Source organism: Oncorhynchus masou, chromosome 33, assembly GCF_036934945.1.
Source record: "Oncorhynchus masou masou isolate Uvic2021 chromosome 33, UVic_Omas_1.1, whole genome shotgun sequence".
NCBI classification, from domain to species: Eukaryota; Metazoa; Chordata; class Actinopteri; order Salmoniformes; family Salmonidae; genus Oncorhynchus; species Oncorhynchus masou.
In genome coordinates, this window is record NC_088244.1 from 13,592,066 (window position 1) to 13,618,740 (window position 26,675).

Consider the following 26,675-nt stretch of genomic DNA (forward strand, 5'->3'; position numbering starts at 1 on the left):
ATATAAGGTCCCACAGTTATCAGTGCATATCAGAGCAAAAACCAAGCCATGAGGTCGAAGGAATTGTCTGTAGAGCTCCGAGACAGGATTGTGTCGAGGCACAGATCTGAGGAAGGGTAGCAAAACATTTAAGCAGCATTGAAGGTCCCCAAGAACACAGTGGCCTCCATCATTCTTAAATGGAAGAAGTTTGGAACCACCAAGACTCTTCCTAGAGCTGGCCTCCCGGCCAAACTGAGCAATCGGGCGAGAAGGGCAATGGTCAGGGGGGTGACCAAGAAGCCAATGGTCACTCTGACAGAGCTCGAGAGTTCCTCTGTGGAGATGGGAGAACCTTCCAGAAGGACAACCATCTCTGAGGCACTCCACCAATCAGGCCGTAATGGTAGAGAGACCAGACGGAAGTCACTCCTCAGTAAATGGCACATGACAGCCCACTTGGAGTTTACCAAAAGGCACCCAAAGGACTGAATGCCAAGAATCATGTCTGGAGGACCCTGGCACCATCCCTACGGTGAAGCATGGTGGTGGCAGCATCATGCTGTGGAGATGTTTTTCAGCGTCATAGACTGGGAGATGATGAACGGAGCAAAGTACAGGAGATCCTTGATGAAAACCTGCTACAGAGCACACAGAACCTTAGACTGGGGTGAAGCTTCACCGTCCAACAGGTCAACGACCCTAAGCACACAGCCAAAACAGCGCAGGAGTGGCTGTACTTGGACTTGAACCCCGATCGAACATCTCTGGAGAGACTTTAAAAATAGCTGTGCAGCGACGCTCCCCATCCAACCTGAAAGAGCTTGAGAGGATCTGCAGAGAAGAATGGGAGAAACTCCCCAAATACAGATGTGCCAAGCCTGTAGCGTCATACCCAAGAAGACTCAAGGCTGTAATCGCTGCCAAAGGTGCTTTAACAAAGTACTAAGTGAAGGGTCTGAATACTTATGTAAATGTGATATTTCAGTCGTTTTTTAAAAGAAATTTGCAAATAATTATAAAAACCTGTTTTTGCTTTGTCATTCAAATCAAATCACATTTTATTAGTCACATGCGCCTAATACAACAGGTTGTAGACCTTACAGTGAAATGCTGAATACAACAGGTGTAGACCTTACAGTGAAATGCTGAATACAACAGGTGTAGACCTCACAGTGAAATGCTGAATACAACAGGTGTAGACCTCACAGTGAAATGCTGAATACAACAGGTGTAGACCTTACAGTGAAATGCTGAATACAACAGGTGTAGACCTTACAGTGAAATGCTGAATACAACAGGTGTAGACCTTACAGTGAAATGCTGAATACAACAGGTGTAGACCTCACAGTGAAATGCTTACTTACAAGCCCCTAACCAACAATGCAGTTTAAAAAATATGAATAAGATATTAAATAACAAGTAATTAAAGAGCAGCAGTAAAATAACAATAGTGAGACTATATACAGATATATATAGAAGTTAACCCACTGTTCCTAGGCCGTCATTGAAAATAAGAATTTGTTCTTAACTGACTTGCCTAGTTAAATAAAGGTAAAATTAAAAAATATACAGGTGGTACTGATACAAAGTCAATGTGCGGGGGCACCGGTTAGTTGATGTAATTGAGGTAATATGTACATGTAGGTAGAGTTATTAAAGTGACTATGCATAGATAATAACAGAGGGTGGCAGTGGTGTAAGGGGGGGGGGGGCAATGCAAATAGTCTGGGTGGCCATTTGATTAGATGTTCAGGAGTCTTCTGGCTTCGGGGTAGAAGCTGTTTAGAACCGCTTGCTGTGTGGAAGCAGAGAGAACGATCTATGACTGGGGTGGCTGGAGTCTTTTCAGGGCCGTCCTCCGACTCTCCATGGTATAGAGGTCCTGGATGGCAGGAAGCTTGGCCAGTTATACCCATTATGGAGTATTGTGCATAGATTGAGGAGGGGGGAAACAATTTCATCAATTTTAGAATAATGCTGTAACATGGAAAAAGTCAAGGGGTCTGAATACTTTCTGAATGCATTGTATGTCTTAGCCTAACCACTGGAAGCTGTTGGGACATTCCCCAGCCATTTAGCATTAATTCTTCTTTCTGCGAGAATGGGGATTTGATTTGGGCAAACTGTAAAGTGGACTTTGTTGATGACCAGTCATCCATACCTTCCAGATAACTCACAATAATAACCAACTCCTCAGGCTGTCATTGCCTTAATGACAGTAAATGCCTACATATTAAAGAAAATGGCTTAATGCTAGCTAGCATTATCTTCCCTATGGACCAGTACACTGATCGTAAAAGAGAAGAAATGTCTCTGTCTACTGGTGAAATACACTCATTACAACTCTAAAAGACAGCTGAGCTGGGGCACAGAATATAGGAGAATGTTGTGAAATATTTAGTCTAATATATTGTTTGTTTTTTTACGAACTACAATAACTTTCCTCCAGTCCAGGCATCTTGTTACAGTCCACATTTGGGCGGGTGTTTTCAGGGACAGGCAGTCCTGCACGAAGACATACGCCCAGATTATTTTTGACCAATGACGTCCTGTACACAAGCCTCATTACTATTACAAAGATTTTTTTTTTAAATAGAGATTCTCTCTGTGAATCACTTCCGGATTTTATCAACGCAATGACATGAAATATTTTTTTTTATTGTACACAGTTTATATTTCACAGAGTAAATGTTACATACTTTGTCAAAGTCAGCTCTCCTTCCAATGGCTATTTGCGAAGAAGACAATGTTGTTTTCTATGTCCGCATGGCATGCATACAGTAGTATCATGGGACTGTCAAATTACTTTGCATCTTCGTATCTTTATACGATCTTTGATCGCTCCTCCCTCCTGGTCTGTCAGCCCAGTAAAAAAGGGTAACTCGTTTCGGAAAGAGAACCTATTTAGTCGACAATTTAGTAGACCGCACCATAGTTTAAAATAGTTCGCGCGGAAAGAAGTCCCCAGTACCGGCTCTACTGTGTTACTGGCACCATTCAATCACCGATCATTATGGATACTCGAAAGCGTCCCAGAGAAGATTTGCCGAATACTAGTAGTGATCAGTTAAAACCCCCGGAGAAGCGGCATTATGAGGCGGCGTGGCAGGATTTCGGGCAGTGGGGTGTCGAGGACGTTTGTAGATACCTGCGTCAAGAAGGTCACTGCAAATGGGAGGATGCATTCAGAGGTTCGTTTTTTTCATCAGTGTTTTTGCTTATGTTCGCTAGCTAACTACACATATTTGATTGAACAAGCCAACGTGGCTTGAAAGCTTGAAACTATATTGTGATCCGTGAGGCTGTCAAGCGCACCCAGAAGGACTACATTGTCCATACCTTAGCTAGACTAGCACGTTTTTATCACGAACTACGCACACACGGTTCTGGTTTTATGCCATGCAATTGACCTGTGACATTTTATTCTCATTGTGCATATTTACACATCGTTAATGACTGACACACAGGAAATATGACCTGTTATTTGTGTTTTTGTTCTTCCCCCAAAACAGAGCAAAAGATGACAGGAGTGGGATTACGATACCTCACAGAGACACTTCTGGATAAAATGGGTGTAGTGTACGTGTGGTGGTATTATTTTGGGTGTGGTGGTGGTATGCAAATCTTCAATGGCATGGCAATCAAATGTGCACCAGTCACTCTAATAACCTTGGTTTATTTGTGACATGTTTTTCAGTCAATGCCTTGGGTTGTGTTGTTGGTGCTTTTATGATTATGAAATTGAACACACACTTTCTCTCTTCCCCCTCCTTCTCCTCAGGCCTCTAGGCACCCGGTTGCAGATCCTGCACAGTCTGAGGAAGCTGTGGCAGATGGCAGCAGAGACCACCAAGGTAACACAGACGGCACAACTAACCCCTGTTATCCTTTTCAAAGGCGAGAGAGTGAATGAAAGACGAAATGAGGGAGACGTATGTGTGAGAAATTATGTATTTACCTGCTTTGTTTAATATTAATAGTTAACAATTATGCTTAACATTGGTCAAGAGATTTTCAGAACTTACAATACTATGTTTGAGAGGATGGTTCCCCTCCCTCTCTCCTTTCTGCAGCTGGTCTGGGAATATCGTCAAGGACATGGTGCGACGATCTGTTATTGTTTCCAACCTTCTGGGCTTCTGTTCAACTTGGTCACATGGCATAAGACAAATACCCTCTGAGAGTGACCACAGTTTCTCAGTCCACCCTGTTCTTCTCATATCTTTCAAGGGCACAGCTGTGTGGAGATATGAGGTGAACAGAGGCTGGCTTGAACAGAGAGTACGTTATAACTTGTTCGTGCGCTATGACCCGAGGCACATAGCTCATCATGCACTGATCTGCCGGGGAAGGGTGGAACCAGCCACTTATATATTTATATTAAATATTCACTTACCTTTGATTATCTTCATCAGAATGTACTCCCAGGAATCCCAGTTCCACCATAAATGTTTGATAATGTCCATCAGTTATGTCCAAATATTTATTTTGTTAGGGCGTTTGGTAATCAAATTCCAAAGCACGTTTAGGTCGCGCCGAACGTCAGAAGAAAAGTTCAAAAAGTTCTGTTGCAGCCCGTAGAAAAATGCCAAACTAAGTATGGAATCAATCTTTAGGCTGTTTTTAACATAACTTCATTAATGTTCCAACCGGACAATTCCTTTGTCTGTACAAATGAAGTGGAACGTAGCTACCTTTCACGTGAGCGCGCCAGACCGAGGCTGTGGCACTCTGCCAGACCGAGGCTGTGGCACTCTGCCAGACCGAGGCTGTGGCACTCTGCCAGACCGAGGCTGTGGCACTCTGCCAGACCGAGGCTGTGGCACTCTGCCAGACCGAGGCTGTGGCACTCTGCCAGACCACTCACTCAAAGAGCTCTTATGAGCCCCTCAAGAGCGTCTGCTAAATGACTTAAATGTAAATGTAGAGTGGAATCCTCAAAACAGGTTCTAAATACTGTTGACATCTAGTGGAAGCCTTGGGAGGAAGTGAAACAAAACTAATATCCCACTGTATCTTCAATGGGGGCTGAGTTGAAAAACTACAAACCTCAGATATCCCACTTCCTGGTTGGATTCTTTTCTCAGGTTTTTGCCTGCCATGTGAGTTCTGTTATACTCACAGACATCATTCAAACAGTTTTAGAAACTTCAGTGTTTTCTTTACAAATTTATATGCATATTCTAGCTTTTATGGCTGAGTAGCAGGCAGCTTAATTTGGGCACGTTTTTCATCCAAGCTACCCAATACTGCCCCCTACCCCAAAGAAGTTAAGAACACATTCTTATTTTCAATGACGGCCTGGGAACAGTGGGTTCAGGGGCAGAACGACAGATTTTTGGCTTGTCAGCTCAGGGATTTGATCCAGCAACCTTTTTGTTACTGGCTCAATGCTTTGACCGCTAGGTTACTGCTGCCCTTATATAAGACATCAGCATTTCTTTGTATTGTCAGGCTTTCAAAATATTGTCGTGACGTTGTATTGGTTAATGTGACGACTGTTGCTCATCGAATGATTACAAGTTTCTAATGACGTGATTAACTGAATCAAGCAATGATTAACTCATTAACCTGGGGCACCATGGGAAAACTAGTTTTTATTGAGTTTCTATTTCCCAAATTAACTCAAAGAATATCAATTTTACAACAGCCGCTAATTAACCAGTTGCCTCTACCAATCTCGTTCTGAACGTCGTATAGCCCGTGAATCTGCACGGACCCGGGTCCCACTAATGAATTCGTACCACACCAATCTTAATTGAATATTTATTTACTAAAAAGCTAAATGGATGATAAAAGATGCACATTATAGGCTATTGATTAGAACTTAGTATAATGGGCCAACACACTATGCCGCGTTACCCACAATGGGAATTTCAAGAGCGAAAAAGGAGTACACGAGAAATATACATTTGGGTGAATTTGTCAGCTATGCTATTCTAACCCTAGCCTTGCCTCAAACTGCCACTCTTATGGGTCAGAATATAATGATGTAATTACGTGGGAATGATCTCCCGCCATTCTCTGGGTAGGCCTTCAGGTGTTCGAGGGACGCACTTCTCCTGCGCACCTCCCTGCTCGTCCTCCCGGTGTCAGTGTCCCTTTTGGCCTAGGAGTCTGATCCCTCACCCCTTTCTCAGGAATGGGTCTTCTGAGGCCAGACAGCTCTAGCTCAGAGCTCACAGCATAGGAATGAAACTCTTTAGATACCACGATTCGATGGGAGATGGAGGCTAGGTGGTTCGACTTGAATTCACCCGCTTAGACACAGCTACTCATCTACTCATGGGTAGAAAAGGATTTTTTTGTCCTCAAACTTCCGTTGCGTTCTGGGTTGTTTGACTTCAGACCCTGCTGCAGCTGGGGTCATGTAGTCTTGTCGTAAATTCTACACACACAGGTTTTATACCCTTGGGTCAGAAGTGGGCGTAACCGCCTTTAGGGCATTTCTCTGGGCGTACCAAGTTAATAAGGCAAGGCTAGATTTTCTCAAATCCCATTTTAGACCACTAACTTAACATTTCATCTTCCCCAAAACATTCTCTTTGATTTGGATATTTTCCATACAACGTACAATGTATAAACATCTCAAACAGGACAACGGAATGGATCGCATGCAGCGACCCAAAAAAACGACTCCGAAAAAAAGGGAATCGAGGCGGTCTTCTGGTCAGACTCTGGAGACGGGCACACCGTGCACCACTCCCTAGCATTCTTCTTGACAATGTCCAGTCTCTTGACAACAAGGTTGATGAAATCCGAGCAAGGGTAGCATTCCAGAGGGACATCAGAGACTGTAACGTTCTGTGCTTCACGGAAACATGGCTCACTGGAGAGACGCTCTCAGATGCGGTGCAGCCAGCGGGTTTCTCCACGCATCGCGCCGACAGAAACTAACACCTTTCTGGTAAGAAGAGGGGTGGGGGCGTATGGCTAACGAGACATGGTGCAATGAAAGAAACATACAGGAACTCAAATCCTTCTGTTCACCTGATTTAGAATTCCTCACAATCAAATGTAGACCGCATTATCTACCAAGAGAATTCTCGTCGATTATAATCACAGCCGTATATATCCCCCCCAAGCAGACACATCGCTGGCTCTAAACAAACTTTATTTAACTCTTTGCAAACTGGAAACCATTTATCCGGAGGCTGCATTCATTGTTGCTGGGGATTTTAACAAGGCTAATCTGAAAACAAGACTCCCTAAATTTTATCAGCATATCGATTGCGCAACCAGGGGTGGAAAAACCTTGGATCACTGTTACTCTAACTTCCGTGAAGCATATAAGGCCCTGCCCCGCCCCCCTTTCGGAAAAGCTGACCACGACTCCATTTTGCTGATCCCTGCCTACAGACAGAAACTGAAACAAGAAGCTCCCACGCTGAGGTCTGTCCAACGCTGGTCCGACCAAGCTGACTCCACACTCCAAGACTGCTTCCATCACGTGGACTGGGACATGTTTCGTATTGCGTCAGATAACAACATTGACGAATACGCTGATTCGGTGTGGGAGTTCATTAGAACGTGCGTTGAAGATGCCGTTTCCATAGCAACGATTAAAACATTCCCTAACCAGAAACCGTGGATTGATGGCAGCATTCGCGTGAAACTGAAAGCGCGAACCACTGCTTTTAATCAGGGCAAGGTGTCTGGTAACATGACCAAATACAAACAGTGCAGCTATTCCCTCCGCAAGGCTATCAAACAAGCTAAGCGTCAGTACAGAGACAAAGTAGAATCTCAATTCAACGGCTCAGACACAAGAGGCATGTGGCAGGGTCTACAGTCAATCACGGACTACAGGAAGAAATCCAGCCCAGTCACGGACCAGGATGTCTTGCTCCCAGGCAGACTAACTTTTTTGCCCGCTTTGAGGACAATACAGTGCCACTGACACGGCCTGCAACGGAAACATGCGGTCTCTCCTTCACTGCAGCCGAGGTGAGTAAAACATTTAAACGTGTTAACCCTCGCAAGGCTGCAGGCCCAGACGGCATCCCCAGCCGCGCCCTCAGAGTATGCGCTGACCAGCTGGCTGGTGTGTTTACGGACATATTCAATCAATCCCTATACCAGTCTGCTGTTCCCACATGCTTCAAGAGGGCCACCATTGTTCCTGTTCCCAAGAATGCTAAGGTAACTGAGCTAAACGACTACCGCCCCGTAGCACTCACTTCCGTCATCATGAAGTGCTTTGAGAGACTAGTCAAGGACCATATCACCTCCACCCTACCTGACACCCTAGACCCACTCCAATTTGCTTACCGCCCAAATAGGTCCACAGACGATGCAATCTCAACCACACTGCCCTAACCCATCTGGACAAGAGGAACACCTATGTGAGAATGCTGTTCATCGACTACAGCTCGGCATTCAACACCATAGTACCCTCCAAGCTCGTCATCAAGCTCGAGACCCTGGGTCTCGACCCCGCCCTGTGCAACTGGGTACTGGACTTCCTGACGGGCCGTCCCCAAGTGGTGAGGGTAGGTAACAACATCTCCTCCCCGCTGATCCTCAACACTGGGGCCCCACAAGGCTGCGTTCTGAGCCCTCTCCTGTACTCCCTGTTCACCCACGACTGCGTGGCCACGCACGCCTCCAACTCAATCATCAAGTTTGCGGATGACACAACAGTGGTAGGCTTGATTACCAACAACGACGAGACGGCCTACAGGGAGGAGGTGAGGGCCCTCGGAGTGTGGTGTCAGGAAAATAACCTCACACTCAACGTCAACAAAACTAAGGAGATGATTGTGGACTTCAGGAAACAGCAGAGGGAACACCCCCCTATCCACATCGATGGAACCGTAGTGGAGAGAGTAGCAAGTTTTAAGTTCCTCGGCATACACATCACAGACAAACTGAATTGGTCCACTCACACAGACAGCATCATGAAGAAGGCGCAGCAGCGCCTCTTCAACCTCAGGAGGCTGAAGAAATTCGGCTTGTCACCAAAAGCACTCACAAACTTCTACAGATGCACAATCGGCAACTGCTCCGCCCTCAACCGTAAGGCTCTCCAGAGGGTAGTGAGGTCTGCACAACGCATCACCGGGGGCAAACTACCTGCCCTCCAGGACACCTACACCACCCGATGTTACAGGAAGGCCATAAAGATCATCAAGGACATCAACCACCCGAGCCACTGCCTGTTCACCCCGCTATCATCCAGAAGGCGAGGTCAGTACAGGTGCATCAAAGCTGGGACCGAGAGACTGAAAAACAGCTTCTATCTCAAGGCCATCAGACTGTTAAACAGCCACCACTAACATTGAGTGGCTGCTGCCAACACACTGACTCAACTCCAGCCACTTCAATAATGGGAATGGATGGGAAATGATGTAAATATATCACTAGCCACTTTAAACAATGCTACCTTTATATAATGTTACTTACCCTACATTATTCATCTCATATGCATACGTATATACTGTACTCTATATCATCGACTGCATCCTTATGTAATACATGTATCACTAGCCACTAACTATGCCACTTTGTTTACATACTCATCTCATATGTATATACTGTACTCGATACCATCTACTGTATCTTGCCTATGCTGCTCTGTACCATCACTCATTCATATATCCTTATGTACATATTCTTTATCCCCTTACACTGTGTATAAGACAGTAGTTTAGGAATTGTTAGTTAGATTACTTGTTGGTTATTACTGCATTGTCGGAACTAGAAGCACAAGCATTTCGCTACACTCGCATTAACATCTGCTAACCATGTGTATGTGACAAATAAAATTTGATTTGAAACATATACTAGGAAACCCTTCACATTACAATGTTTTCGTAATAACGTCATCTATTAACCTTTAATAACAAAACAACAATGACATACATTTTCATATTCCATCGTCATGACCACCATTGTGGCTGGCGGAAACCATTGTTCCAAAGTCCCTTTATTTCATGTTTAAGGCTGGTTCTACATAGTGACAGGACAAAGGAATTTGTCTGTGGCCTGAGATTTACAATGGGCCGTAAAACGCCCCCATGTCTTCAGACCCACAGCTCCCTCTGTTGTGGTTGAGAGATAATCTGTAGGGTTGTGGTCTCCTGTAACCTGACCTGATCAAGACAGTCATGACAATATGTACCGCCATCTATTCCCGAAAGAGGAAGACTATTAGTAGAGTCCGTAAGAGTATCAGCAATAACGTGTATTATTGTCTCCTGTAGGTGTTTAATGACCCAGTCCATGGCCATGTAGAGATGCATCCTCTGCTGGTCCGTATCATGGACACCCCTCAGTTCCAGAGGCTCCGCCACATCAAGCAGCTGGGAGGAGCATATTTCGTCTTCCCTGGGGCCTCCCACAACCGCTTCGAACACTCCATAGGGTATGATTGTGGGTGCTTGAGCACTCCATAGGGTACAAGTGTGAGTGTGTGTGCTTGAGTACTCCATAGGGCAAGGTTGGGTAATAATTTTGTCTTGAGGGCCACATTGGGCCGCACAGATTTTTAGATGTTCAAGAGTGGCCTGGGTTAAAAAAAATAATAATGTTTTACCCCAAATTAATAACCCCCCTTAAGCAAAAATAAAAATAATTTTTATCTTAAACCTCCCCTGGGCAGGATGTGATCCGGTCCGCGGCTGTATGTTGCCCACCCCTGCCATAGGGTAGGGTTAGATTTCTGAATATACAGTGGCTTCAGAAAGTATTCACACCCCTTCACTTTTTCCACCTTTTGTTGTTTACAAAGTGGGATTCAAATGGATTGTCATTTTTTTGTCAATGAAGCATGTTGGTGGTTTATTTTTAATTCTTCGGGCTCTGTCAAGTTGGTTGTTGATCATTGCTAGACAGCCGTGTAATATTATTCATCTACAATGTATGTTCTTATTAACCCTGGGAAATATCAGGGATATTGGTATCCACAATACTTTTCAACTAAATCCTTATTGTATTCCCCCCCCCAATTTATGTACATAAATGCACTGTAATTTAATCTTTAAAACTGCAGTTTTTTTTTCTCTGCCCCATGACAAAATGTATAGTTTTGCAGAAATGTAGCGTACACTGCAGAAGTTATAGTAGTACTCCTTGAATGGCTACCCAGTGGTCTAAGACATTGCATCTCAGTGCAGGAGTCACTGAAGTACCTGGTTCGAATCCAGGCTGCATCACATCCGGCCATGATTTGGAGTCCCATAGGGCGGCACACAATTGGCCCAGCGTTTGCCGGGGTAGCCCATCAACTGATTATGAGGGGGCCCTTGATGAATTTGTTATCACAATAAGTTTGAAAACCCTGCCGTAGGGTATGGGTGTATGCATAGGCGGAGTGTGAGTTTGAGGAAGCTATTTTTTTTCTAATAGTGATGCATGCATCTATCAGATTGTTTTACATTAGTCTTCTATTCCTAATGTGTTGAGTAGATTTTAGTCATAAGTTAGGCTAATAATGTAACTCAATCACTGTTAGCAAAACGGACAGTTCTGAACAATGCTTGCATGAGCATGTAGTGCAAATCAAATAGAATGTTATTGGTCACATGCGCCGACTACAACGGGTGTAGACCTTACAGTGAAATGTTTACTTACGAGCCCCTAACCAACAATGCAGTTTAAAAGAATACTGATAAGAAATAAAAGTAATAGGTAATTTAAAGAGCAGCAGTAAAATAACCATAGCGAGACTATATACAGGTTGGTACCGGTACAGAGTTGATGTGCGCGGGCACTGGTTAGTTGAGGTAATATGAACATATAGGTTTAGTTATTAAAGTGACTGCATAGATGATAACAACAGAGTGGTGTGGAGAGGGGGGCAATGCAAATAGCCTGGGTAGCCATTTGATTAGATGTTCAGGAGTCTTATGGTTTGGGGGTAGAAGCTGTTTAGAAGCCTCTTGGACCTAGACGTGGGACTCCGTTACCACTTGCCATGCGATAGCAGAGAGAACAGTCTATGACTAGGGTGGCTGGAGTCTTTGACAATGTTTACAGCCTTCCTCTGACACCGCCTGGTATAGAGGTCCTGGATGGCAGGAAGCTTGGCCCCAGTGATGTACTGGGCTGTTCGCACTACCCTCTGTAGTGCCTTGCGGTTGTAGGCCAAGTAGTTGCCATACCAGGCAGTGGTGCTCTTGATGGTGCAGCTGTAGAACCTTTTGAGGATCTGAGGACCCATGCCAAATCTTTTGTCTCTTGAGGGGGAAAAGATTTTGTCGTGCCCTCTTCACAACTGTCTTAGTGTGTTTGGATCATGTTGGTGACGTGCACACCAAGGAACTTGACGCTTTCAACCTGCTCCACTGCAGACCTGTTTGAGAATGGGGGTGTGCTCGAGCCTCTTTCCTGTAATCCACAATCCTCTCCTTTGTCTTGATCACATTGAGGGAGCTGTTGTCCTGCCACCATACGGCCAGGTCTCTGACCTCCTCCCTATATACTTTCTCGTTGTTGTTGGTGATCAGGGCTACCACTGTTGTCATCGGCAAACTTAATGATGGTGTTGGTGTCGTGCCTGGCCATGCAGTCATGAGTGAACAGGGAGTACAGGAGGGGACTGAGCACGCATCCCTGAGGGGGCCCCTGTGTTGAGGATCTGCTGGTCAGATGTGTTGTTACCTACCCTTACCACCTGGGACGACCCGTCAGGAAGTCCAGGATCCAGAGGGAGGTGTTTAGTCCCAGGGTCCTTAGCTTAGTGATGAGCATGGTGGGCACTATGGTGTTGAACGCTGAGCTGTAGTCAATGAATAACATTCTCACAGGTGTTCCTTTTGTCCCGGTGGGAAAGGGCAGTGTGGAGTGCAATAGAGTGCGTGATCTGTTGGGGCGGTAATCAGAGACGTTTCTTCTCCGTTCTTAGCACGGAAAAAATGTGGTCTTTTTATTAATACATTTCATGCAATTCTACTCCACTATATGACTGGAGACACAAGCAACATTTTTTCATATGACAAATTAGTAGCCTACTCTTACACTAACAAACAGACCATTAGAAACTACCTCTTCTTGAAGGCAACTACATTCTGAAAGTATTCAGACCCCTTTTGTTACGTTACAGCCTTGTACTAAAGTTGATGAAATTGTTTTTTTAGCCCTCATCAATCTACACACAATGCCCTATAATGACAAAGCAAAAACAGGTTTTAGACATTTGTGCAATTTTAAAAAACAAAAACAAAACAGAAATACCTTATTTACATTTGTATTCAGATCCTTTGCTATGATATTTGAAATTAACCTCAGTTGCACCCTGTCTCCATTGATTATCCAGCCTACGAAAAGGGGAGGCACAAATTGTATTATGACATAAATCTGGCCCGGAGGAAAGTATTGTCCACCCAGAAGACGATAGAGTGCACTCACCGGGGCTATGGCCGTTGCTCTCCGCTGGTGCAAATAAGACAGGCTACTGTTTGCTCATTTAAGTTGAGAATTTTTGTAACTAAAAGACATTTAGTATTTTCTTTGCCTTCTCTTTTAAAGCAATAGCCATTTGCTTTTTAAACTTTGTTTTTCCTAGAATTGCATTTGCAAATGATGCTTTCGTAGGCTATTTGCCAAGTGCGCTGCCCAAATTGCGCTCTTAAAACAATCCACAGCTCATTTTTGGAAGATGCGAATGATCCCCTGTGGCCAAAATCATGTTCTCTGGTGTAGTGTTGTGAATAATTTGATTTATTTATGTATAGGCACGAGTACTTCAGAGGAGGAAGGGGACCATCCTCCTCCATTGAATATCAGAAATGTAAATGGTGAAATATTATCCGTCTAAATATATTCACGTCACTGAATAAAATTGTTTCAAACGCTCTGTTTTGCAATGAGTCTATAGTATCCTCAACAGCACTCTGTAGGGTAGCACCATGGTGTAGCCGGAGGACTGCTAGTTTCCGTCCTCTGGGTACATTGACTTCAATACAAAACCTAGAAAGCTTGTGGTTCTGACCCGCTTCCATAGACTTACACATTAATTATGACAACTTGCTTGAAGATCTCCTCCAACCTATCAGAGCTCTTGCCATATGAACTGACATGTTGTCCACCCCATCAAAGGATCAGAGAACTAATCTAGTACTGAAAGCATAAGCTACAGTTAGCTAGCCCTACAGTGCATACAATGTTGTGAGTAGTTGACTCAAAGAGAGCAACAATAGTTGAACAGTTTTTGAACCAAATTAATTTCTTTAAAAAATGATAGAAGCATGTTGTGAGAGAGCTAGTTATATTCTGTTGTAATTTTTTCCACTTAGCTAGCAAATGCATCTAGGTAGTTTAGTTACTCAAACACCTGGCTCAAACAGAGGGATGCTATGTTAGCTTGCTGGCTATGACTATCCAACACTGGAACTCTTCCAATTCAAGGTAAGCTTTTGGTTTTATTAATTTATTGCCACTGGGGCCCGACGGTGTAACTGCTGAACTACTTGCTGATTACACTGTACTGCATGATTGTAGCAGGTTTACTAACGCATTTGTTAAAGTAGCGATGCTGACTGACGTTATCTAATATGGCGACAACAATGTAGGCCTTGTGTAGCAGTTATGATACAAAGGTTTGGCTTGGAAAGTTGGTTATAGACAGCTGATGTGTTGTGCACTGAAGTCCACAAGTGAAAAGAAAAGGTGAGAGGACGAGTGTCGATGCGAGAAGGAATTATAAAACTAGCAAATCATGCTGTTTCTATGTGGCTACTATAAGTGAACTGTGTTTGCGTGTCATCGGGTGTATTCATTCTGCCCGATTCTTCTGTTGAAAAATGTTTCTTAAGTGGAAGCAAACTGAACAAAACAGGGATAAACATACTTGAATTTGTCTAATTGAAACTCTCGTTTGCAACTGTTGGACTAATGATAATGATGTGCAAGTAAAGATACTGGTGTGCAAAAGAGCAGAGTAAATAAAAACAGTATGGGGGTGAGGTAGGCAGATTGGGTGGGTTATTAATAGATGGACTATGTACAGCTGCAGCGATCGGTTAGCTGCTCAGAAAGTTGATGCTTAAAGTTAGTGAGGGAAATGTAAGTCTCCAGCTTCAGCGATTTTTGCAATTCGTTCCAGTCACTGGCAGCAGAGAACTGGAAGGGAAGGTGGCCAAAGGTGGTGTTGACTTTGGAGAGGACCAGTGAGATATACCTGCTGGAGCGCGTGCTGCGGGTGGGTGTTATTGTGTCCAGTGAGCTGAGATAAGGCGGAGCTTTACCGAGCATAGACTTATAGATGACCTGGAGTGGGTCTGGCGACGAATATGTAGCAAGGGCCAGCCGACTAGAGCATATAGGTCGCAGTGGTGGGTAGTATATGGGGCGTTGGTGACAACTGATGGCGCTGTGATCGACTGCATCCTGTTTGCTGAGTAGAGTATTGGAAGCTATTTTGTAGATGACATCGTCGAAGTCGTGGATCTGTAGGATAGTCAGTTTTACTAGGGTAAGTTTGGAGGCGTGAGTGAAGGAGGCTTTTGCGAAATAGAAAGCCAATTCTAGATTTGGTTTTGGATTGGAGATGTTTAATATGAGTCTGGAAGGAGAGTTTACAGTCGAGCCAGACACCTAGGTATTTGTAGTTGACCACGTATTCTAGGTCAGAACCGTCCAGGGTAGTGATGCTAGTCGGGCGGGCGGGTGCGGGTAGCGAATGGTTGAAAAGCATGCATTTAGTTTTACTAGCGTTTAAGAGCAGTTGGAGGCCACGGAAGGAGTGTTGTATGGCATTGAAGCTCGTTTGGAGATTAGTTAAGTGTCCAAAAAGGCCAGAAGTATACTGAATGGTGTCGTCTGCATAGAGGTGGATCAGGGAATCGCCAGCAGCAAGAGCGACATCATTTATATATATATATACACACACATACACACACACACACACACACACAGAGAAAAGAGTCTGCCTGAGAATTGAACCCTGTGGTACCCCCATAGACTGCAAGAGGTCCAGACAACAGGCCCTCTGATTTAACACACTGATGGAGGCAAGAGTGTGCAAGGTGGTATTGATTGTGCCACTAAGTGTATGTATGCTCTGGGTTGCAGTCCTTATTAAACAAACTAACCTCTGATCAAATAAGGTTCCTGTGGTCTCTTGTATGAACAGGGCAGAAATCCCTAACAGTATAGGGAAAATTTGAGTATCATGTAGTAGCCTAAACTTATCGATGTGACATTGACCTGAATGAAATATGAATGCTCGTCATCCAATATGCTGTAATAGAAATAAGGTAATGCTCATTACAAAACGGTGTCCTCCCTCATCTTAAACGGCACCGACCGCCACTGGAGTTCTAATCTAGTCCATTTTGAGGGAAGCTTAGGTTCCACCGGCCAAGTGTATAGCCTATGCTTACACCAATCATATGCTTTTAAATCCATAATGGGCAGCGTGCAAGTGCACACTTCTGGAAAAGCGTGGAGAATTGGGATTCCGCCTATGTGGTTTGAGGCCCTATCCTGCGTTTAAAAGGCACAACAGAAACTGGCCTAGTTGCTTTTCAGACCCAAGCCCCTTCCCTAAGCTCACACCCCTGTGGTTGCCTGGCAGGTTTAATTGGTTGTACAATGGTTATTAATTGGTTGTGTTGTGGTTGTGTTTTCAGGGTGGGCTACCTAGCAGGTCGGCTGGTCCAGGAGTTGAGTGAGAGACAACCAGAGCTCCTCATCTCCAGTAGAGACATCCTGTGTGTCCAGATTGCTGGGCTCTGTCACGACCTGGGTGAGTCTCTCTCTCTCTCCCTCCTTCCCTCCCTCTTTTCCAATCTTATTCTGTTGAATGTGTTCTCTTTCCAGGTCATGGTCCTTTCTCCCATATGTTTGATAGCATGTTCATCCCCAAAATGCGTCCAAAGTCCAAGTGGAAGGTAAGACTACAGTCTGAATAACCTCCTCTTTATTGCCATAGCCTTCTCTCCTCATCTTCCTGTGTGGGCGCGAGAATGTCCATGTCACGTATGTGTGTGTGTGTTACAGCATGAGGAGGCGTCCCTTGCGATGTTTGACCATCTGGTGTCTGTAAATGCCTTGGAGCCAGTGATGAAGGATCATGGTCTGGTCCTACCTGATGACCTGGTCTTCATCAAGGAGCAGATTGCTGGATCACAGAGCACTGTCCCTCTCAGACAGGGGGTGAGTCAGCTAGCTAGTCAGTCGACAGCCTCAATCAATTAAAAATTTGAGCATCAATCAACATTTTGAAGTACTTTATGAATATGATTTTCTGATGGTTACTAGCAGTGTATTGACAACAGGTTGAATTCAAACTCTTAAACCTCTGGATACGCTAATTAGCATTAGCTTGTGAAACTACTGCTAACCAACCAGTGGCTCCAGGTCATCGATAAGTCTTTGCTAGGTAAAGCCCCGCATTATCTGAGCTCACTGGTCACTGTAGCAACACCCACCCAGAGCATGCGCTCCAGCAGGTATATTTCACTGGTCCCCAAAGCCAATTCCTCCTTTGGCCGCCTTTCCTTCCAGTTCTCTGCTGCCAATGACTGGAACCAATTGCAAAAAGAGACTTATATCTCCCGCTCTAGCTTTAAGCATCAGCTGTCAGAGAACTACCTCGTCCCCATATTGTTATATATTTTTGCACCCCAGTATCTCTACTTGCACCTCATCATCTGCACATCAGTCACTCCAGTGTTAATGCTAAATTGTAATTATTTCGCCTCTATGGCCTATTTTTTTGCCTTACCTTCCTAATCTTACTACATTTGCACACACTGTATATAGATTTTTTATTTTGTGTTATTGACTGTGTTTGTTTATCCCATGTGTAACACTGTTGTTTTTGCCGCACTGCTTTATATTGGCCAGGTTGCGGTTGTAAATGAGAACTTGTTCTCAACTGGCTTACCTGGTTAAATAAAGGTGAAATAAATCAAACAAACACTCCGGTTAAGTATCCCTTGAACTAATTTAGAGTTACTGTACATGCTGGGATTTCAAAGGATTAGTGTCATTCTGAGTCTGTCTTTCCACAGTGGCCTTATAAGGGCCGTCCAGAGGAGAAGTCTTTCCTCTATGAGATTGTGGCCAACAAATTGACCGGCATCGATGTGGACAAGTGGGACTACTTCGCCAGGTGAGTCCCCCAGTTGAAGTTGATCTCTCTTTTAGAAATCATCATCAGTTACTGGAGTAAGCTATATAGAGTACCACAGTATGTGTCATAATACCCATAAAACCTAGCGGTCAAACAGGGAAATGGTTCCAATCACTTTTTCCCATAGGGGATTTTATAAACATTTAAAGTAAGGGCTGTGTTTCGTTCTGATAACTGTGTAAATCTCTCGGACAGGGTGACTTTTATTAATATATTTGCCTGTGTTTAGAGCCGACTGTTGATAAGTCACTTTGTCCAAGAGCTTTACATGGTGATCAAAACATCACACCAGGGTAAGCCTGCAAGAAACACAGCCCTTATTTTAAGTGTTTCTAAAATTCCCTATGGGGAAAAATGATTGGAACCATTTCCCTGTTTGACTGCTAGGTTTCATGGGTAAAATGACCCCTCCACTGTGGGGCTCTATTAGAGATCTAACAATACATAGACCACTGGTGTACACTACCGTTCAAAAGTTTGGGGTCACTTAGAAATGTGTTTTTTATTTTTAAGAAAAGCAAAAAGAAATGTCCATTAAAATAATATCAAATTGATCAGAAATACAGTGTAGACATTGTTAATGTTATAAATGTTATAAATGACTATTGTAGCTGGAAAAGGCAAATATTTAATGGAATATCTACATAGGTGTACAGAGGCCCATTATCAGCAACCATCACTCCTGTGTTCCAATGGCATGTGGTGTTAGCTAATACAAGTTTATAATTTTAAAAGGCTAATTGATCATTAGAAACCCCTTTGCAATTATGTTAGCACAGCTGAAAACTGTTGCGCTAATTAAAGAAGCAATAAAACTGGCTTTCTTTAGACTAGTTGTGTATCTGGAGCATCAGCATTTGTGGGTTTGATTACAGGCTCAAAATTTCTCCATTTTTTTGATTTCACCTTTTATTTAACCAGGTAGGCCAGTTGTTCAACTTCTCAACTGTGACCTGGCCAAGATGAAGCAAAGCAGAGCGACAAAAACAACAGAGTTACACATAAACAAACATACAGTCAATAACACAATAGATTATTTCTATGTACAGTGTGTGAAAATGTAGAAGATTAGGGAGGTAATGGAATAAATAGGCCGCAGTGGTGAAATGATTACAATTTACCATTAACACTGGAGTGATAGATGTGCAGATGATGATGTGCAAGTAGAGATACTGAGTTGTAAAAGAGCAGGAAGATAAGTAACAATATGGGGATGAGGTAGTTGGGTGTGCTATTTACAGATTGGCTCTGTACAGGTACAGTGATCGGTTAGCTGCTCTGACAGCTGATGCTTATAGTTAGAGAAGATATTGAAGTCTCCGGCTTAAGTGATTATTTTTTTTGCAATTCGTTCCCGTCATTGGCAGCAGAGAACTGGAAGGAAAGGCGACCAAAGGAAGTGTTGGCTTTGGGGATGACCAGTGAAATATACCTGCTGGAGCGTGTGCTACGGGTGGGTGTTGCTATGGTAACCCGTGAGCTGAGATTGGCAGGGCTTTACCTAGCAAAGACTTATAGATGACCTGGAGCCAGTGGGTTTGGCGACGGATATGTAGCGAGGGCCAGCCAATGAGAGTATACAGGTAGCAGTGGTGGGTGGTATATGGGGCTTTGGTGACAAAACGGATGGCACTGTGATAGCCTACATCCAGTTTGCTGAGTAGAGTGTTGGAGGCTATTTTATAAATAACATTGCCGAAGTCAAGGATCGGTAGGATAGTCAGTTTTACGAGGGTATGTTTGGCAGCATGAGTGAAGGAGGCTTTGTTGCGGAATATGAAGCCAATTTTTGATTGGAGATGCTTAATGTGTGTCTGGGAGGAGAGTTTACAGTCTAACCAGACACCCAGGTATTTGTAGTTGTCCACATGTTCTAAGTCCGAACTGTCCAGAATAGTGACGCTAGTCGGGCGGGAGGGTGCGGGCAGCGATCGGTTGAAGTGCATGCACGTAATTTACTAGCTTTTAAAAGCAGTTGGAGTCCATGTTAGGAGTGTTGTATGGCATTGAAGCTCGTTTGGAGGTTTGCTAACAGTGTCCAAAGACGGGCCAGATGTATACAAAATGGTGTCGTCTGCGTAGAGGTGGATCAGAGCAACAACATTGATACAGTGAGGGGTAAAGTATTTGATCCCCTGCTGATTTTGTATGTTTGCCCACTGATGACTATGGTGACTATGGTCCCAGCTGCCTCGATCATTGACAAGATCCTCCCGTGTAGTTCTGGGCTGATTTCCTCACCGTTCTCATGATCATTACAACTCCACGAGGTGAGATCTTGCATGGCGCCCCAGGCTGAGGGAGATTGACAGTTCTTTTGTGTTTCTTCCATTTGCGAATAATCGCACCAATTGTTGTCACCTTCTCACCAAGCTGCTTGGCGATGGACTTGTAGCCCATTACAGCCTTGTGTAGGTCTACAATCTTTTCCCTGACGTCCTTAGAGAGCTCTTTGGTCTTGGCCAATGTGGAGAGTTTGGATTGATTGCTTCTGTGGACAGGTGTCTTTTATACAGGTAACAAGCTGAGATTAGGAGCACTCCCTTTAAGAATGTGCAATTAAAACGGTACCATAAAGGGCACAAAATAAGAGGAAAAACAAAAAGAAATGGAGGAAATTATTCAAGAAAGATCCAGTGTAATAGATTATAAAAATAAAGCGAACTGGATGGAATATGGGGAAAAATGCACCAAATTATTTTTCAATCTTCAATATAGAAATGCTACCAAAATGTTTTTATTAAAACTTGTTACAAATGATGGAATCACGCATGATTCACCAAATTATATTTTAATCAGACAGGTTTTTTACATGGACGATACATTGGAGATAATATAAGACAAGTACTGGAAACAATAGAATACTATGAAATATCGGGGACACCAGGCCTGGTTTTCATAGCTGATTTTTGAAAAGGCTTTTGATAAAGTACAACTGGAGTTTAAATATAAATGCCTAGAATATTTGAATTTTGGGCAATCTCTTATAAAATGAGTTAAAGTTATGTATAGTAACCCTAGGTGTAAAATAGTAAATAATGGCTACATCTCAGAAAATGTTAAACTCTCAAGAGGAGTAAAACAAGGTTGTCCACTATTGGCATATCTATTTATTATTGCCATTAAAATGTTAGCTGTTAAGATCAGATCAAACAATATTAAGGGATTAGAAATCCGTGCCTTAAAAACTAAGGTGTCATTGTACGTTGATGATTCATGTTTTCTTTGAAAACCACAACTAGTCCCTCCACGGCCTCATAGAGGATCTAGATACTTTTGCTATTCTCTCTGGATTAAAACCAAATTATGATAAATGTACCATATTACGTATTGGATCACTAACAAATGCAAATTTTACATTAGTGTAGTTTACCAATTAAATGATCTGACGGAGATGTGGACATACTCTGTATACAAATCCCAAAAAGAAATGATCTCACTCAAATTTTTATAGAAAGTTGGCAAAAATGGATAAGATCTTGCTACCATGGAAATGAAAATACCTGTCTATTTGTGGAAAAATCACCCTGATTAACTCTTTAGTTAGTTCACAGTTGACCTATTTGCTTATGGTTTTGCCTACACCTAGTGACCTGCTTTTTTAAATTATATGAACATAAAATATTCAATTTGATTTGGAACGGCAAGCCAGAAAATTAAAAGGGCCTATTTATATAACGAATATGAATTTCGGAGGGCAGACATTATTAAATATTAAAGCAATAGACCTCTCACTAAAGGCATCAGTCATACAAAAGTTACACTTAAATCCAAACTGGTTCTCTAGTAAATTGGTACAAATGTCTCATCCTATGTTGTCACGGTGCTGACTGTTGCCCGTCGCCTGCAGCAAAAGCCTCTATCCCGTCCTCTGGCTAGGCAGAGTACTTTAGGATTTTAGTCACTTCGGTGTAACAAGGGCCTTGCCGTGCGGCCCTACCAACTCTTCTATATATTTGTAATGGCCCTTCGCATGAGTTGGGTTTGTTCCTTCGTTCACATTGTCACTCCCTTATTTCCCGGTCTAGTATGGGGCCTTGGATAGATGAGGACTTTATTACTTTGTTTATAGACTCTTCCTATACTCCCTTACCTTGGGTCTTCCTCTTTTATATATCAATACCTAATAACTTATTTTCTGTTAATTATGCTCGTCAGCTAGTAGTCACTTGGAAACTAGTATTGCTATATATATTTGACTTTTCCAAAGATATATTATTGTCTACACAATGAAATATTTTTTAGTGCAATCACTTTAACCTATAACCAGGGTCACTTTCTGTTCAGTGTCAAATGCATTTGCTCTCCAGATCATTAATCTGGCCTAGTTGTCAAAGTTTGAAGCTTTTATTAAGTCACTCTGTTTTTTGTCTTATACACGTTATTACAATTCAATGGTTATACAGTCCCAATACATCAATAATGCTAAATCAATCCTTAATGCGCTATGCCAAATAATATTGAAAATGTAAATTGCTTAACACACTTCTTATAACTCTTAAACAAAGCAAATAACCATATATTTACCTTGAAGCTCTATTCCCTTGGTCCTTCCCCAAACTGCTCTTTATAAGAGTAGTAATATTTTTGCAGCCCCCACTGTTAATTATAGTATTACATTCTTATGTAGTCTGAATTTCCTATGTGACACTTTTTACTGCCTACTGTTTAGATATTGATTCCCTTTTATCAACCCTCTGCTACTACGAGGCTTACTTATTTCTGGGCTTTTTCCATCTTGCCAAACTGCAATTGTCACTGACACACCCAAGATGGAACTTGTTGCTCCCAAGAGTTCTCTACGCCTGAAGTTCTCTCTTTCACAACAGTGTTCTCTTATTCTCTTATTCTTTTTATGTGGTGTGAGCTTCCAGTGTACAACACACATCTTAAGATATACCAGTGAATAGTTTGCTTGTGCCTTGATGTCAAAGTAGTCAATACAAACAGAGTATAGTAAAAGTAATTCACCTTGTCTGATTCTCTATGATGTCCAAATGGGTTGAGGATCATGCCTAGGCACTGATCTCTCCTCCTTTTATACCTCTTTTCGACACTCAGATTGCACTCCCGAAAATCTTCCCCCAAACTAACAGTGCACCATTACATTATGTCCTTGCCACTTTTTGTTGTCGCGTCATCGAGATTTATTATTTATTTCATTTGACCTTTATTTAACTAGGCAAGTCAGTTAAGAACAAATTCTTATTTTCAATGACTGCCTAGGAACAGTGGGTTAACTGCCTCTTCGGGGGCAGAACGACAGACTTGCCAGCTCGGGAGTTTTTGAACTTTCAACCTTCCGGTTGCTCGTCCAACACTCTAACCACTCGGCTACCCTGCCGCCCCAGATTAAGTAGCACTTAGTCCAATGTTAGTTCCTTCAGCACTGAGGCCCATAAGTAATCTTCTGTTGGGGCGTTGGTTTGGTATGTCTGTTCATACCACTCCTCTTCATTCTTCCTGTAGGTTGGTTCTTGTTTAAAACCTGTTATGGCTGCATCCCTTTGATCTCAATTTCCACCTGAAGACAAACCCAAATCTAACTGCCTGTAGCTCAGCCCCGGTGGCACGGATATGCATATTATTGGTATCATTTGAATGGAAACATTCTGAAGTTTGTGGAAATGTTAATTGAATGTAGGAGAATATAACACAGGAGATCTGGAAGAAAAGAGAAAGAAAGAGCATACGTTTTCTGTTTTTTTGTTGTAGTATCATCTTTCACATGTACTAGAATAGCCACAGTCAGATAGGATGCTGGAGATAATTTTAATGGATAACACAAGAGGGCAACTGTAGGTGTGCAAAGTTTCAGACTGATAACTTCAGGAATGGGTGAGCTACATGACATTTAGCATGAAGTCACCCAGGTGTCCCACACAAGTTGCCCAAATGTACCCAAGTGGCCGAAATGGTGAAATGACCTATAACTATATACAACAGTGCAAATAACTATATATAACATATCCAAAAGCAATTCAAACACACACACAAAAAATGTTTTTTTTTTTTTAATGTAGAAAATATATCCCAAAACATGTCCCATAGCAGTCTCTTTCTGATGTAAAGCAGAGGCAAACTGAACAAGTGGTGCATTTCATGCGACACAACGACGCCTCCATGCTGTGCCCTTTGGGCTCTGAGGCACAGTCATGCCTGCAGTAATGAACTGTGGCATATGAACACCACTGGGGCAGAGGTAGAGCGGGCAGCTTGGCACCGGGGGTTCCCAGTCGGAGTCGCTATCACTGTGAAAGAAAACATGAAAAAAATATTTGTATTGTATGAGCCTTTTATCATCACATAAAATTAACAGATATGTATTGTATAGAGCAGAGGGAACAGTCACTAAGGTGAAGTGCTGTTCCATTCAACTCCGGCCATTGTTGTGGGCCTGCCCTCCCCTGAACAGCACCCAATGGCTATTTCGTATGGAAATGAAGAGGAGTAGCAGGCACAGTGGCCATGTGTGTTTGCTGTTCTACTCCATTCCATTTGAATAAAAAAATGGAATATATAATCTGACATTGTGTGTGTGTGTGTGTATATATATATATATGTGTGTGTGTGTATATATATATCCAAACAAACCTCACATTTCATTGCAAATTTGTAAAAAAAAATATATATATATTTATTATTATTATTTTTGCAAAAAATAAATGTATATTTATATTTCATAAAACGGCATTAGCACTTACCCGTCCAGAAGTACAGCTCCTCAGTTCCTGATTGAGGAATCTGAGTGTTATGGTTCAAACAAAAAATCTGTCTCACTTTCACTTTAGACTTTGACTTCGCTTTACCTGATTTATTCGCCATGATGTCTTCAATGAAATCGTTGAAAATACAACTTTCCGAAATACAGCTGCGCGTAACAAGCCTCACAGCAACTCCTCTGATCGTCAAGGTGAGAATGGAGTTTGTTACGCATGCGATATCAAACAAGGAATGGGGCTCCAACCCAAAACATCACATACTGGTGTTTACCTCAGCTCATGGGCTATCTACCCAGCTAGATTTCAAGAAGATCAGTGGTCAAGAATGTTTAATGTTACGAAGTTGTATTTTTAGTTGTCACACTGAAATTTCCCCTGATGTTGATCTCTGTACAGGGTTCAAACCATAACAGGTTAATGCCCAGTACTTGTATTTCCCGTGCATTTGGCTCCCTCTGCTGATCACTTGCTGTTGTGGCAGTTTCTTCTTTCATTGCTCAGTCAATAGTTGGTCTTAGAGCCCATGAATGTGGCTCTGGATCTGGACTGACCACTGAGGGAGGGGTCTGATCTTTTTTGGCTTTTGCCAAAATGTTCAAGAAGGGCCTTTTTCCGTTTATTCAGATTTACACCGGCCCACTTTCGATTGTTCCCAGATCTGCAGATTCTGCTGTGAGTCAGTCATTAGATCATTTATTTTGGTATTGTCCATATGTAGCTTGTTTTTGGTCACAGGTCCAGGAATGGCTGAAGAATTGCAACATTTGCCTAGAACTAATGCTGCAGACAGCAATAATGGGTGATTTGAAAAGCCATAATCAATAATATAATAAGTATTTTAGCAACAAAAAAATATATTTTTATTTCATTTACAATCTGTAGAAGCTATGACAATAGGAAGGTTCAAGTCATTTGAAGCATCACAGCACAGTTGAAAAATATATGGCAAATAGAAATCTAAAATGGATGCTGTTGAGCGATCGATGGGATGGGTTGCATGGAGCTGAAGGGTGGGACTAATAGACCGGTGGAAATATAGTCTGATTAATCCAACATGTAGAACACACAGGCTCTGTAAAATGTATTTATGGTCAGAACTTTTGTGAAATAGCACAGTTACAAATAGAAATCAAACTGGATGGACATCAGAAATAGAGGAAGGACTAAAAACAAACAAAATAACTATTGTAAAATAGACTGTGAATGTAAAATGTGTATAAGATGTATAAATTTAAGGTAAAAGTAGAAGTGTTTATTAGTTTACTCCAATTGGGGGAAGGGTGGTAGGGTTTGCGGGGAATAATGATAAAGGTATATTCTTTAAAGTATATATGTCGATATAGGTATGTGTGTGTGTGTATGTATGTATGTATGTATGTATGTATGTATGTATGTATGTATGTATGTATGTATGTATGTATGTATGTATGTATGTATGTATGTATGTATGTATGTATGTATGTATGTATGTATGTATGTATGTATGTATGTATGTATGTATGTATGTATGTATGTATGTATGTATGTATGTATGTATGTATGTATGTATGTATGTATGTATGTATGTATGTATGTATGTATGTATGTATGTATGTATGTATGTATGTATGTATGTATGTATGTATGTATGTATGTATGTATGTATGTATGTATGTATGTATGTATGTATGTATGTATGTATGTATGTATGTATGTATGTATGTATGTATGTATGTATGTATGTATGTATGTATGTATGTATGTATGTATGTATGTATGTATGTATGTATGTATGTATGTATGTATGTATGTATGTATGTATGTATGTATGTATGTATGTATGTATGTATGTATGTATGTATGTATGTATGTATGTATGTATGTATGTATGTATGTATGTATGTATGTAT

At 42.3% G+C, this 26,675-nt stretch overlaps 1 protein-coding gene and 1 long non-coding RNA gene across 3 annotated transcripts in view; one reads left to right on the forward strand and one right to left on the reverse strand.

Moving 5' to 3' along the window:
* Positions 1-1,022: 1,022 nt before the first annotated feature.
* On the reverse strand, positions 1,023-2,821 carry LOC135527866 (uncharacterized). Its single transcript, XR_010453482.1, has 2 exons — positions 2,682-2,821; positions 1,023-2,487 (listed from the first exon to the last, which is right to left on the reverse strand). It is a non-coding gene; the product is annotated as an uncharacterized LOC135527866 (long non-coding RNA).
* Positions 2,822-2,899: 78 nt separating this feature from the next.
* LOC135527864 (deoxynucleoside triphosphate triphosphohydrolase SAMHD1-like) overlaps positions 2,900-26,675 on the forward strand; it is a 32,817-nt gene continuing 9,041 nt past the window's right edge. For both annotated transcript variants that reach the window (XM_064956473.1, XM_064956474.1), the window contains exons 1-8: positions 2,900-3,173; positions 3,495-3,561; positions 3,764-3,836; positions 10,188-10,348; positions 16,557-16,672; positions 16,747-16,817; positions 16,927-17,082; positions 17,943-18,043. In XM_064956473.1, coding sequence (XP_064812545.1) covers positions 2,996-3,173; positions 3,495-3,561; positions 3,764-3,836; positions 10,188-10,348; positions 16,557-16,672; positions 16,747-16,817; positions 16,927-17,082; positions 17,943-18,043 — 923 coding nt within the window. In that variant the 5' untranslated portion in view covers positions 2,900-2,995. The remainder of the gene's footprint in view (positions 3,174-3,494; positions 3,562-3,763; positions 3,837-10,187; positions 10,349-16,556; positions 16,673-16,746; positions 16,818-16,926; positions 17,083-17,942; positions 18,044-26,675) is intronic.